Consider the following 14,675-nt stretch of genomic DNA (forward strand, 5'->3'; position numbering starts at 1 on the left):
CAATAATTATAAATAAATGAAATTTAGACTAAAGAAATTTTACAATGGCAGAATTTCCATTTTCTTGAATGGAAACTTGCTTAATATGTAGCTCTTATAAGTAGTGGTCATCACCACATTCATGAGTTCCAATTAAAAACCCTAATAATGATTGAATAATTCACATGTGATCAAACAGGTATTATACGTTTCAGGGAATGTTTTTATTAGAATGTGGTTTTAAATTTCATTTTTGAAAAAAATCAGGATCCCTTCTTTAAATTTTCTAGAGTAAAAAAAGTTAAATTAAGGTGCCCAAATTTACATGGAGAATATGTTCCTGGAGGATGGTACAGCTGTGCATTAAGTAATTGCCTGTGAATTCAGCCATGCACAGACAGCCCTACTTCTGCAGTAGACCCACACCCTGTGAAATGCAGTGGGGGAAGTGATTTGCAGATCGGAGACAGATTCCAGATGAAGAAACATTTGCTTTTTCTTCTGGATGATCTTTTTAATACACAAGTCCTGTTAAAGAATGTGCTGGTGACAAAATTAGAGTCCAAATGAGTACCTGCCCTAGTACTGGTCTCATACAGTTCCTTGCAAAGGCATGTTTCTAACTCTATCTCTTTGTTGCATGAATGTATAATACAGATTTCAAAATTCAGGAAATAAAAATCTCCCATTAGCAGCTGATTCCTTACTTTATAAACACTCCTGTGTAATAAGCACCGTGCTAAGCATTTAATAGAAATCGTCTTAAATTTCCAAGTAGGCAATGTGATTCCATTTTACAAATCACCTGAGACAGGGGAAGGAGTTTTGCCAAGACACCTAACTAAACATGTTGTCTACCTGAGGTTTAAACCCAAGTTTTTCTGATTCCAAAGTGTGTGCTTTTAACATTGCTCTTGTTGCCTCAAAAAAAGTGCTATGATAAACATGGAAAAGTGAAAGAATTCATACAGATGTTTCTTTTAAATGGTAAATGCCAATCATGCATGTAAAATATTTTCATCTATATGCATCATTTATTGTACACAGATTTTCCTGAATGTGTAATACAAGGCACAACTCACTGAAATTTCTCAGTTAACACACTCTCAGATATTTGTTTGGCCTCTGTGATAAATAGGCTTGTGAGGTTGACTGTTCCAGAGGCTCTGGTGTTAGACGCTTGGCTTTCTCCCAAGAATTAGGTCAGGGGCAAAAGAGCAAAGAGCAGCCTAGGACTCAGAAATTTTCTTCTCTCGTCTCACCATCTCCATGTTACCCAAGATTGCTTCTGGACTATTACAAGTTTCCTCTGGACATTCTTCCATAGGGTTTACGCCAGTGTTTTCCTTTGGTCCTTCATTCGGTAACCCTTTCATGTGGCCTGCCTGTGGTCTGGTGTTTTGGGTCCCGCGATGCTTGTGGACTTTTTGTTATGCAGAGACAGCTTCACCTCTGTGCATTTTACTCCATAAATAACACTAGTTATTGGAAAGTTTTTCCTTATCAGTATCAAGTCATGGCAGTGTCAATGCAGATGTTCAAAATGCAATCAAATGGTCATATTTCTACACTAAAAACTACCAAATTCCTTGCCATAATTAAAAGTATCTTCTTACATGGAAAATGCCATCCCCGCTAATGCTGACAAAAACACAGAAATATTACTTATTTTTCCATTCAATGCTATTTAATATGTAGTGTCCTGACAAAGCAGGGGTAACAAATACATAGTGTGAGATTTGCTGTGCAGCACTGGTGTAAAAGAGATGGTATTATAGTTGCAAGAGTGGTGAACTTGGGACCTCTTTGGTAGTGCAGGGGCTAAAGTCTCAGCATTAAGAAGCTATCACCAGCCACTGCAGCATGAGTTCGATCCCCAGCCAGGGAGCTACCCACATGGCATAGCAGCCTCTCTTGTCTCACCCACTACTCCCTTCAGCAGTGTATTTCAATCAGTCTGCCTGTTCTCTTTCCCGCTGTCTCTGGTGAATCCTCTCAGCCGCCACACCTCTGGCCTAAACCCCAGCTTTTCTATGCATAAATAAATAAATAAATAAATATCTTTAAAAATATATATATAAAAAAGTGGTGAACTGTGTGGGGGGTGGGGTGGTGTAAATTGACTAGTTTATGAAATAAGAAAGTAGTGTGTCTCCACAAATTCTTCCGATAGTGACCCATCCCAGAATGTTCTTTATTCATTAAATTAACAATTCATTTCTGTACTTTGTAACATACTTGCTTGGCACCCAGTTAAAAGATAATATTTTTGAGTGATAACCTTCCTAAAAGTCCAAGGAAAATGTAGATCTGTTGCTATGGTTACCCACCATCATAGGTGTGATTCACATAAAAGTCAGAGTTACAAGGTAGCTTAGAACTTATCCAGCCAAACTTCCTGAGTTTATAGAAAATAAAGTAGATTCCAGAAAGGTTAAATAATCTCTTCTGAGCCCAGTGATATAGATAGAACAGTATTATTACTTGTCATTCCTGTCACCATCAGACTGGAATGTATTGATTATCACAAAAGGGAACTAACTACCAGCATTTCAGGTGGACCTTTTCTTAAGACCTTTTTATATGCCATGAAGTTTCCTTCAGACATTCATTTGAATACAAATAAAAAGACATGTTTTTTTTTAAAACGCAAGAGAAAGTCATGCTTGTGATTTTCCACTATGAGATCAGCGGTAGTGCCCCGGCGCTCTCCAGAACAGTGGAGCTGTGTCCCTATCCCTCATTTGGCTCTCACACCATCTCCTCATGACCGCTGCACAGTGGGTTACCCCAATGGCCAGGACTTCTAAAAGCATTTAACTTCCACTGCATATGCTTTAGTTGATGGCAGAGTGGGGTGGGTCTATGCAAAGGTTGACTGGAATTAAACATTATTTACAATTTTTTTAAAGCTATTTAAAATGTGAATGACTTTGTTCTTGTGGGATGGTTTGCTGCGTTACTAAAAAAGCATGACATGATTTGCCTCAGCGATCTGTCCATTCTCTCCCTGACAACCCTCAGTCCTGTCCACTCCACAATCAGTCGCCAAGCAGAGGTTCCTAGCAAAAGCTCGCTGTTGATGCCCTCCTGGAATGCATTTGCCATTAGGAGTTACTGCAGCCTGCATACAGGAATGCAATAATGGATGATATGTAGCATGATGTGTGGTCTCTGACATTCCTTATAATTCCTCTGTTCTCATCTCCTTTTTTTCTTTCTATTTCAATTACTTTGAGCAGCATCAAGAAAAAATTACCAATCCACCAAAATGAGTAAGTCCCCCTGCGAAGCCATGAAATGCTGCTCTACATGATGCTGTTTCATGCTTCTACATCCTAAACTCTGACCATTTTCTCCTCTGGGAAAAATGTCAAGTTTAGGTGTTGATAGCTCTCATTACCGACTAATCGTTAGAACCGAATCAGAAAAGCTAACAAAACCTGAGTTTACAGTTTGTTTTTAGAAAGAGTTTAAAAAAAAAAAAAGTGACCAGACACGAACATCCCCACATTGCAAGGCCTGTGCACATGCACCAATTTTCATTTCTATTTATCCTCCTTTTACTTACCCCACTTGGTCTCTCTTGGCGCCCTCTCCTCCTCTGACATGGCTGTTCTCTGCCCACAGACTGGCCCACCCTGAAGGAAGCCTCCCAGACCTTGCCATGATCAATCTGACCACCAGCCTGGAGAAGCTGGAGGTGAAGAGGCTGGCTGAATCTGCAGAGGAGAAACCCGAGGGGTGCTCTGAAGAAACAGAGAAGGATGAGCTTGAGAAAGACAGTGAGGAGGAGGAGGGGGACGAGGAAGAAGAGGAGGAGGAAGAGGAGGACGAGCCATCAGGTAATCGGCCCGTACCAGTTACTGCTCAGAAATGCTGGGTGGCTGAATGAACAAAACTCAATATATATTTGACCCAGCCAGGAAAGTAAAAATTGTAGTGTAGATTGTTTGGTTGCTATAGTTATCATATTTCTGATGCAATAATTTCATTTTAATTCTGACTTAGAAGAAGGCAAGCAGCTGGTTATCAACTATTAATGTGCCAGTTGTGATCTCAGCCAGAACCAGAGAGACTGTTCACTCTTTCTGAGCAGACACATCCTCTCAGAGGCAGAAACAGGAGTTGTACAGCATTTCTGAGCGTGTTAGAGATGGTCTTTCCAAACGCATCCTTGAGGAAACTATTCTGAGACTTTCCCAGGACACTGATTACTAAGACTATTTCTAGTTCTTTCCTCACCCTCCAGACATGGGAACAGGAGGAGGACCAAGCAGTCGGGTAATTATCACTTCCAGTCAGCTCCTAGAGATGTTCGTGTTCTCATTGCTATTTTAGAATTTCTCCTTTTTATTCTTCAGGTTCCTCATTCCCATTTCCCTTCCTAGACTTGAAATCTTTTTTTTTAAGATTTATTTATTTATACAAAAGCTGGGGTACAGGCCAGATGTGCAGGAAGGTGGGAAGATTCACCAGAGACAGAGCAGGGAGCAGAACAGGCAGACGGACCGAAATACACTGCTGAGGGGAGCAGCGGGCAAGACAGGAGAAGTCTGCCTCGCCGTGTAGGTTTCTCTCTGGCTGGCCAGGAATTGAACCCACGCTGCAGAGGTCGTGGACAGCTTCACAGCACTGTGCTTAACCCACTGTGCCACCGGGGAGGCCCATGAAATCATTTTTTAATAAAACATGATGAGACCTGGATGACCGCAGTGGTCGTAGCATGTTATGTGACAGCATGTAAGGTGGAGCACACTGAATTAGGTCCCAGAATGTTTTGGGGGAACCAGAGAGCAAAGCCATGTCCTGGGGCTGTCTTTGTGTCTGCTGGGGCAATGTTGAGAATAATAGTCGGCTTGGGGGTGGAAGATCCCTCCCAAAGCCAAGCTGCCCCAAGCCCATTCCTTCCATGTACTCAGCTCAGAAATCCTTAGGGAAGGCCCAGAAACACTCTTTCCATATCTGAACTATGTGCATTCCTCCATGCAAGGCGAGAGCAAATGCTGAGACAGTAGACACTCAGGACTAGAATTTTGTGAAACTGTTTTAAGACAGGTTTGAGCTTTATCAATACTGTCTCACAAAATAACTGAACTGCACCTTGTCCTCTCACCCCCTCAGCCAACTGCCTTCTCCACCTCTAAATTTGCTCAGTTATGACTGACAAACAAATATGACTGTCAACAAATATCCATGTTGACCTGATTCTCTTAGTAAACAAATGTTTTCACAATTACTAGAACCTTAGTTAAGCTTTCAGCACCAAGTATTACCCTGTTACAACCACCTGTGCCATGGAAAGAAGCTACTCAAAGAGACTCTGAGGTCTTGTCATCTGCTGGGCTCATGAGCTGCTGTGGGAATTCCACAAAAAAGTCCTGTGTGACTTTCACCCAGATTAACCAGCATCTTCCTTTCAGATTGAAACAGACCCAGGTCTGACAATATTGATCCCTAGCACAAAGCAGAATGACAAAAATGACTAATTCGATCAAAACTTTGCAATTAGATTGAGCCAGCCACAGAGGCTTGTGTTCATTCTCAGCTGAGAGCAGGAAGTGCAGTCTCTCTCTGCCTAAGGCTATGTGATGCCCACTCGCTCCTCCCAGTGGAGGCCAGTTTTATCTATTCCTGGAAGACTGGCACTTTGAAAATACAGTTTGGGTAAGAAAAATGTCATTTATAGGGAGCTCAGGTTACTTATTACTACCTTATAAAATAGGGAATTATATAGCTCAAACTTAAATGAGATCAAAATTTGTCTTTACATTACTTTAAAGAGAATAGAAAAAGAACCTTTGATCTCAGAGTCACAATATATGATGTCTCAGTCATGTGACCTGGACTCTAGACCAACTTCCTCCAAATTTTAGTATCCTTATAATTTACCTACTGTTATTATTTTGCAGCTTCTTGTTCCAATCTGTAAGTCACAAGAAATTCTTTTTTTTTTCTTAAAGATTTATTTATACAAGCACTGGGTAGAGTCAGAAGCGTGGGAGGGTGAGAGAAGTCACCAGAGCCAGAGCAGGGAGCAGAACTGGCAGAAAGACTGAAGTACACTGCTGAGGGGAGCAGCAGGCACGGCAGGAGATGTCTGCGTGCCATGTGGGACCCTCGACGGTGGCCGGGAATTGAACCGGCACTGCAGAGGCTGTGGGCAGCTTTGCAGCCCAGCGCTCAAACGCTGCGCCACCAGGGGAGGCCCACAAGAAATTCTTTAAGTAATAATGCAAAAAAAAAAAAATCCTATTTATCCTGTTGGGTGAATTTACTGTTTTGCAGATTTAAGGAACAAATGGCACCTGGTGATTGACCGCCTCACTGTGCTCTTCTTAAAATTCCTGGAGTATTTTCACAAGCTGCAGGTGTTCATGTGGTGGATTTTAGAGTTACACATCATCAAAATTGTTTCATCGTACATTATCTGGGTTTCCGTGAAAGAGGCAAGTGAACGTTTGTTGAATCATCAGAAAAAAATAGAATCATAATAGGTCATCATTTTCCTTTTTCAACACTCCATGATTTTTTTAAAGTTTAATTGCCACATTAGGACAGGAAGGCTCTAAGATAGGTGCAGACACTGACATACAGAAAACCAAAGGACAGCTGTCCTGAGGAGAGAGATAGCAAGAGAGGAGTTGCTTCCTGGCTCAGCTCCTCATTGACCTGGTCATAATTCTAAGGTCATTTATGTCATCTGGTCTTTAGTTGAAATGTATGAGAACCTGCTTTTCTCCTTCACATGTGAAACTATCTCCTGTTTTCTCTTTGAGCAAAACTATAATTTCACAGTTTATATTACTAAGGAGTAAACTTGGGTTCTATAATTTAATAAAATCTTTAGTAGGGCTCACCATGTTTATTATTGACTTTCTTGAGATAAGACATACTGTCTTCAACATTGTAATTGTGCTTCTATTTTCTTTTCGATAAAAGGGAGAGTCATAACTCAACCAACAATTATTTGACATGGAAAAATTAACTGTAGAAAGATTTTATTTCTTTCAATTTACTCAACAAATAATTATTACACACTTTTAAGATTTCTGGACTGTTTTGGAATTGGTAGCAAATCAAAGAGTCTTTCCCCTCTAAAAATTAATTTGAGGAAATATTTTATAATTTTCATAAAGGTAAATAATAATAATGCAGCATTACAACTACAATACTATAAACCTACAATGCCTCACAAGTTGGCTAAGGGATAAACCTTAATTTGATTTCTCCATTCTAAACCTGAGCAATCTCCCATTTTATACAAATGATCTGGAATCCATAAATGACCATTGCCAACCAGAAACATGATAGAAATCCTCCTCCCTCTGAGATTTGTAACAGAAGATAACATAGGGTCCATAGCTAAGTCACCAAGTCTACACAATAATTAGAATTTGGTTAAAATTTAGTCTAATATGTATATTAATTGAGGACAAAAGTTTAAGCATTTTAACTGTATAGGTGAATTTACTGATTCAGATAGAATTTGAGGGGCAGAATGTTAAAGAACAATGAAAAAAAGTAAAAGAAGGAATTTGGCTAGAAATGAATGAAGGTCATTTCTGAAATTACTTATCTGATGACTTCTGGTGGCATAGGAAGTTGTGTTTCAGAGCTGTGAGAACACATTACATCAATTTAATCATGGAATTGAGTATTAGATAAAAGAGAAATCAGTGTGATGAGGGTATAGAAAATCAATTATCTGAAATCCATCCTAGAGAGTGCAGAAGAAGAGAGGGTTAAATATTACTTTCTTGCCAATCCTAAGCAAAAGGCAGACATATATATTTTAAAGACCATCCTTAATCAGTCTTAAGAATGTCCTGTTAATAGATTACCAAGAACATGAATGATCATGATCTATTACCTGGATACACCATCAGAAAAATAGCCTATAATGAGTGCCGTATACTCATTGCCTTCTCTGTGATCTACACATTGTACAAATTTCCAGAATTTTCACTCCTAGTTCTGCCTCTCTCAACTATAACTTAAAGCACATCAGAGACATATGAATCAGAGAAATTCCACTCTTTTTGCTGCTAGTTTCTGCCAGAATCCCATTGCTGTGAGATGGTTTAACATCCATGAGTACAGCCTGAGTTTCATTTTATATCATTCCATCCACATGGGAGGTTTCTTTTTTTTTCAGTAAATGAAAATGACATTTTATTATACATTTACTTAGTTGTTCCTCACCAATTATACACCAAGGTTAGAGAATATAATTCTTGCAAGAAAAATCTTATACTCTACCTATGCAGACAGATAAGTGAACAAGAAATTATAGCATATTCTGGAAGGTGATGTATAATCAAAGTCGAGTCTTTGTAGTCCTCCCTTCTCAGGTTTTCTTGATCTGGAGTCCTATCTGCTTGGTTTCACTTCATTAATTTATTTTTCTTTTTTTCTTTATGGAGGTGACATTGGTTTACAGTACTGTATGTGATTTAAGGAGATAGGTTTACACATCCTCAAAGGTATGTCACCACACCACCCCCACTACCAAAACACTTCTAGCCCTTTAGCCTAAGCCATTGGGTCCCCCACCCTTTGTTACAACACTCTAGCAGTCTCATATCTGCAGTAATATTTCAAGGGTTATTTATTTTTTAAAGATTTATTTATTTATTTATATAAGCATTGGGTACAGTCAGAAGTGAGGGAGGGTGAGAGAATTCACCAGAGCCAGAGCAGGGAGCAGAACAGGCAGACCAACAAAATACATTGCTGAGGGGAGCAGCGGGTGCAGCAGGAAAGGTCTGCATGCCATGTGCGACCCTTGCTGGTGGCCAGGGATCGAACCGGCACTGCAGAGGCTGCGGGAAGCTTCGCAGCCCAGCACTCAACCACTCAACCAGGGGAGGCCCTATTCTTTTTCTTTCTTTTTTTTTTTTTGCATAGAAGAACTGGGGTGTAGGCCAGAGGTATGGGGGTGAGAGGATTCACCAGAGACAGAGTAGGAAGTAGAACAGGTGGATCTACTGAAATAGATGCTAAGTGGAGCAGTGGGTGAGACAGGAGGGCTCTGTTGAGCCATGTGTGGGTTAGCTCCCTGGCCAGGGATTATACTCAGTTCAGAGCCATGATAGTGCTGAGACTTAACCCCTTGGCCACCGGGGAGGCCCATCAAGGTTTGATTCTGTATTAGTATTTTCTGTTCCTTTGTTCAGTTTCTCAATTTTCCGCATAAGAGTAAAATCATCCACCATTTGCCTTTCTCTGTCTGACTTAGTTCACTTATAATCACCTCTAGTTCCATCCTCGTTTTCACAAATGGCAAGAGTTTATTTTTTCTTATAGCTGAGTAGCATTCCACTGTGTATATGTACCACACCTTCTTGATGCATTCATCAGTTTTGGGGTCCTCAAGCTGTCTCCATAGCTTCACTATGGTAAATATTGCCATAATGAACATAGGAGTGTATTATACCTTTCTGTTAGTGTTTTTGTATCAGTTGGGTAGATTCCTAGGAGTAGAATTGCTAGATCATAAGGTAGAACTATTTTCAATATTTTGAGAGACCTCCATACTGTTTTCCATAGGCACCGGACCAGTCTACATTACCACCAACAGTGTGCAAAGATTCCTTTTTCTTCACACCCTCACCAACATTTGTTGTTTCTGTTTTTTTTTTCAATATAGGCCATTCTGATTCTTATTAATGTTACTGGAGAACTGAGCAATCAGAACATGTGAGGTATAATCACAAAAATAGCTTTATTTCAGATCTGTACTACCCCCTTTAAAATGTATTCTATGGGGAAACTTCACTCCATGTCCCTGATTGCAAAAGATATGATCATTCCTAGGTAACAGAAAACTACCTGAAGTAGCAAGCAAAATCTCACTTTATTCATTAAAATTGCCCAGCTGTAGAAAAGAATAAAATTCTGATCTCTTACCCAGGCAGAAGCATCTCCATTTTTAGCTGCTGCTTCCTTTCTCGCAAGAAATTGTACCTCTGAAGTACTGATTTATACCTGTAGGGGTTTCTGCAGCAGGAGAAGCCCATCAGCATATATATATATATATATATATATATATATATATATATATATATATATATATGTGTGTGTGTGTGTGTGTGTGTGTGTGTGTGTATACACACACATATATATATGTCATTTATAGCTTATTAATTTTGATTGATACAAAATAATCCTTTCTCAAATATTGGTGTTCAGTTAATGAGAAAAAATAAGAACAAAGTTAACATTCTCAGTTAAATCTTCAAGAGATATGGCCACATGCTTTGGATTTATGCCGTCCTGATCCCAGACCATCTGCAAAGGACCTCCTTTCTCTCCACAAATACTAAACCTTTCCAAGCTTACTGTCCTGGGTCCCTGAAGAGGAAGAGGCCAAAGGGAAAGAATTTATTGCAGAAACCATTCTCTTATATTAGCATCTCTTACTCAGAGCCATACCTCTTTGGAAGGTCCTAGATTTAAAATACAGCATTCTCTTTTCCCTGTTACACAAAACTATGTTTCTAATTTCAAAAGTTCCCTAGAGAACTCTGTGAGATGGAGTTGTTTTTTCCTTGAGTTATTTGTTTCTCAACTCCTCTCAGAGAACCTGGCCACTTGTAAGGAACTTGAAAATATTTAGGGCCTGATGGAAGGACTTAAGTACAAGGACTTTGCAACCTTGAGATTTGTCCTAGGTTGATGTTTCATTATTGTTACTACTTAAACTCTCACTAAACATTAATTTAGCCTTTAATATTGCTTTGCTTTGAATTCCAATAAATTAAATATTTATCCTGAGCTAGATGCTGGCGCAAAAGGTGCCAAAATGTGTGTGAGACATACTTCTTGTCACAGCTCAGTTGGTGGTAATGACTGATAAATAAAAGCAAAAGTCACATCCATAGTCCTTTGTGTTCCTGCCCCCATTGGTTCTCACTCTTCCCCTTCTGCCTTCCTCCCACCACCTGCTCCCGGCAGACACAGTTCTATATGTAATCAACTTTGTTGGGTTTGTTTTTAACTTGACTTTACCTGATACCTGTTTGGTATCTCTAAATTCCAGATTAAAGTAACACCATCTGGTATTTGTCTTTCTCATGACTTACTTTGCTTAATTGCCTCCAGTTCCATTCATGTTGCCACAAATGGCAAGACTTCATCTTTTTTTGAGAGTGGACTAGTATTCCATTGTGCACATATGCCACATCTTCCTGATTCATGCATCTGTATTTGTGCACTTAGGTTCCTTCTGTAGTTTGGCTATTGTAAATAGTGCTGCAATTAACATGGGAGAGACCATGTTTCCTTCTGAGTATTTTTTTTTTAATTCTTTGGGTAGATATTTAAATGTGGAATTTCTAGTTCACATGGTAGAGCCAATCTTTAATATTTTGTGAAACCTCCGTACGTCCCACCAATAACAACACCTGAAGGGAGAGGCCCTATACCTCTAAAACACAAATAATGATGTAAACAATTATTAATTCAATAGTGAAAAAAGCAAGTCACATTACCTTCTGAGTTAGAAGTGTCCTTGGGAAACTTTGGGTGCACAGGCAGGAGGGTCTTATGCAGGGTTTGCATCATAGAGGTGATCGTTGATAGTTGAGTCTGAGTGAGGGAGGCCAAAGCTGGGCAAGCACAGGACTAGCCACACAACATTCTTAAAGACCATTTTCAAGTGATGGCGTTATGTCTTACAAATTTACATTCAGATAAAATATCAATTTGTATAAAGCTGTTAGGAAGGCATTGGGCATAAAATTGCTTCCCCAAGTTCCCTAATAAAAAAGACACTTGTTACATACTTGTTACATACTGGACACTTGTTACATACTTGGATTTCCAGTTATTTGCTAGAAATTCTTATTCAGAAGATACTGGAATCCAAGTATTTTTATTTTTTTTTTAACATCCATTCCACAAGATTGCTATCATCAGGGAATTGAGACCATCATCAGATATCTTTGCACTGAATGAAGTGTCACACTTCTTTCCTATTTGAAAGAATAATAAAAACCAAAAATATACTCACAGAGATTTTTCTGTACTTATTTTATTTGATTATCTCTGACAGCATATATAATGATCATTTTCTGCTTCTCCATGAAACTCTCCCCTCTTTTATTTTCCATATTCATGTACTTTCCTGTCCCTTCCCATGAGTCTGGCCATTCCTTTCTGTCTCCCCATGGGCTCTTCCTCTTCACATCATCTTCTCTCCTAAGTTTACTTGAGCTTATACATGCAGGTACCTTCTCTGACTCTAGAGACTCTCATGGATGATCTCATGAGTTCCTGGGGTTCAGCTGCTGTCCACATGCAGTGAATTATCAATCTTCAACTCTCTTTGAACTTCAGACTTGCATTTCCCGTTGATAGCTGGACATGACCCTCGCTCCTGCATATCCCTAAGTTACCTTCAACTAAATATCTCTGAAACTGAACTCACAACCTCTACATCAATTCCTTTTCACATTATACCAACAGATTGAACTCAGGCCACAACAACGATAGTGCTGAGACTTAACACCTAGGCCACCAGGGAGGCCCTGTGAGGCATTTCTAGCTACCCTATTTTAGCATTTAATTCTCAGAGAAGACTAATTCTTAACATACGGTTAAGTGAAAAAGTAGCAGATAGCAAATGGCAGAATTGAATACCGCTCTGGAGTCCCCACATTTCTTCTATGAATTTGTAAGCCAAACAGGCAACCATACTTCTTGTAGTGAACAGTGCTTAGTACTTGGTACATGTTCATTAATAACATTCAAATATTTCAACAATATTCAGAATCAATGAGTGTTTTCTATGGCTGAATGAATAAGATAGTGATGCTTCATATCATCAATGAACTATCAATTGTAGAACTGTTAGAAATAAGTGGATATCTCACCTGATCAGCAAACTCTCAAACAGCCTAAAACCAAGTTGAAGTTACTGTTTTTCCCTCTTTACAGCCTCTCACCTCATCAATCCTACCCCTCACCCTTTGCATTTCCTGGCTCAAAACTAGTACTGTTATTCTCTGGGAGTTCTGACTCCCACCATCAGAAACCTGGGAAAAAATTTTTACTCTCTACTTAGTCCAAATCAATCTATCATCATATCCTGCTAATTTTGCTTCCCATCTCAAATCCATGATTCTTCCCTATTCCTGCCCCCTGTCCTAGTTTGAACCCTTGTCACTGTTCTCCCAAGCTGCTGCACAGGGCTGGGTGATAGTCTTTGACCTTAGGCCTAATCCCTTACATATATTCTACATTCTTGGGTTAGGGTTTATCTAAATATAGTACAAACTGTCCTAAAATTTGATCAAGGCACCTGATGGAAAATGGTGGAGTTTCCTCAGAACACTAAAAATGAATCTACCATATAATCCAGAGATTCCACTCCTAGGAATCTACCCAAAGGACACTAATTTGAAAGGAAACCTACATGCTTATGTTTATTGCAGCTCTATTTACAATAGCCAAGATTTGGAAACAACTCAAATGTCCCAAAACAGACAAATGGATCAAAAGGACTCAGTGACCAAAAAAGACAAATGCATGCCATTTTCAGCAACATGGATGGAGCTGGAGGAGATTATACTAGATGAAATTAGTCAGAAGGAAAAAGATAAATACCAGATGGGCTCACTTGTATATGGCATATAGAGAAGCCAAACAAAAGGTCAAGAAAAACTCAAAACTAGCAGCTGACTGTAGAACTGAGGCACACAGCAAAGGAGAGGGAAGGGGTGCAAAATAGGAGAGGGATGAACACAGGGGAATATGGTTATGGTTCACTGGTGATACAGTGGTGGAGAGCTATGGGGACTACAATGATGTAAGAAAAAATTTTAATTAATTAATAATAAAATTGATCTGAGGCACTCAGGAGGGTAGGAGTAGGAACAAGTATGGAGGACTAGGGAAGGGAAGCATGTTGGACTGTGGTGCAGGACTATGGGTGCATTGGTGGTGGGAATGTTATGGTGACAACACCTGAGAGGAGATACCCTATACTGTCCAAAATTAATGAAGATGTAAAAACAATGGTACTTCATTATCAACAACACCATAATAACTTTAATTACAAAATAAAATTTAAAGAGATTCCCAGTCTAGAGCCCCTTGGTGGCTCTTTTCTACAATATTGTTCTGTGTCATAGCATGGTTTTAAAAGCTTCCTCCAAAATGTAGTTCCCATTGGTTTACAAAACCACATAAATTTCATTAGTATAGTTCAGTGACTCAGTAAATGTATACACCACCCTGCATGCATGACCAAAATTCTAGCATCATTCACCACTATCAAACTGACCTCTGCCCATTCCTTTCATCCGCCTCGACTTGTCTGCTGGTAGAGGTAGACACTGTTTTGTTGAATGGAAAATTAAATTTTGAAAAATAAATAAACAAAAACTGTGGCTCCCAGATGTGTGCCCCCAGACTGACTTACTGTTGCAAATCGCTGTTTTTAACTGCAGATGTGTTAGTTTTCTCTGTGCTTGCTCCCATCATGCTACTTCATTCTTCCTGCCTTTGCTTGCACATCCCTTGGGCTTTACTTGCACATTACCTGGACTGCACTCCTTATCTCATCTTAGCTCACTTTGTGCATCTTCAAGGCTCAACTCAAGTGTCATCTCTTCTAGGAAATTCTTCCTGAAGCCCCAGAATGAGCCAAGGACCCCTCTGGCTATTCTTACAGAAGCCTGTTCACATCT

At 39.5% G+C, this 14,675-nt stretch overlaps 1 protein-coding gene across 4 annotated transcripts in view; it reads left to right on the plus strand.

Moving 5' to 3' along the window:
* Positions 1–14,675, plus strand: part of PIEZO2 (piezo type mechanosensitive ion channel component 2) — a gene marked incomplete at both ends in the record, with an annotated part of 483,404 nt that overhangs the window by 382,531 nt on the left and 86,198 nt on the right. For 2 of the 4 annotated variants that reach the window (XM_084251720.1, XM_084251722.1), the window contains 3 exons: positions 3,222–3,254; positions 3,610–3,824; positions 6,268–6,428. In XM_084251720.1, coding sequence (XP_084107846.1) covers positions 3,222–3,254; positions 3,610–3,824; positions 6,268–6,428 — 409 coding nt within the window. The remainder of the gene's footprint in view (positions 1–3,221; positions 3,255–3,609; positions 3,825–6,267; positions 6,429–14,675) is intronic. The other 2 variants (XM_084251721.1, XM_084251723.1) reach the window with 1 other exon arrangement.

Source organism: Talpa europaea (assembly GCF_964194135.1).
Source record: "Talpa europaea genome assembly, chromosome: 13".
In the NCBI taxonomy this organism is placed as follows: domain Eukaryota; kingdom Metazoa; phylum Chordata; class Mammalia; order Eulipotyphla; family Talpidae; genus Talpa; species Talpa europaea.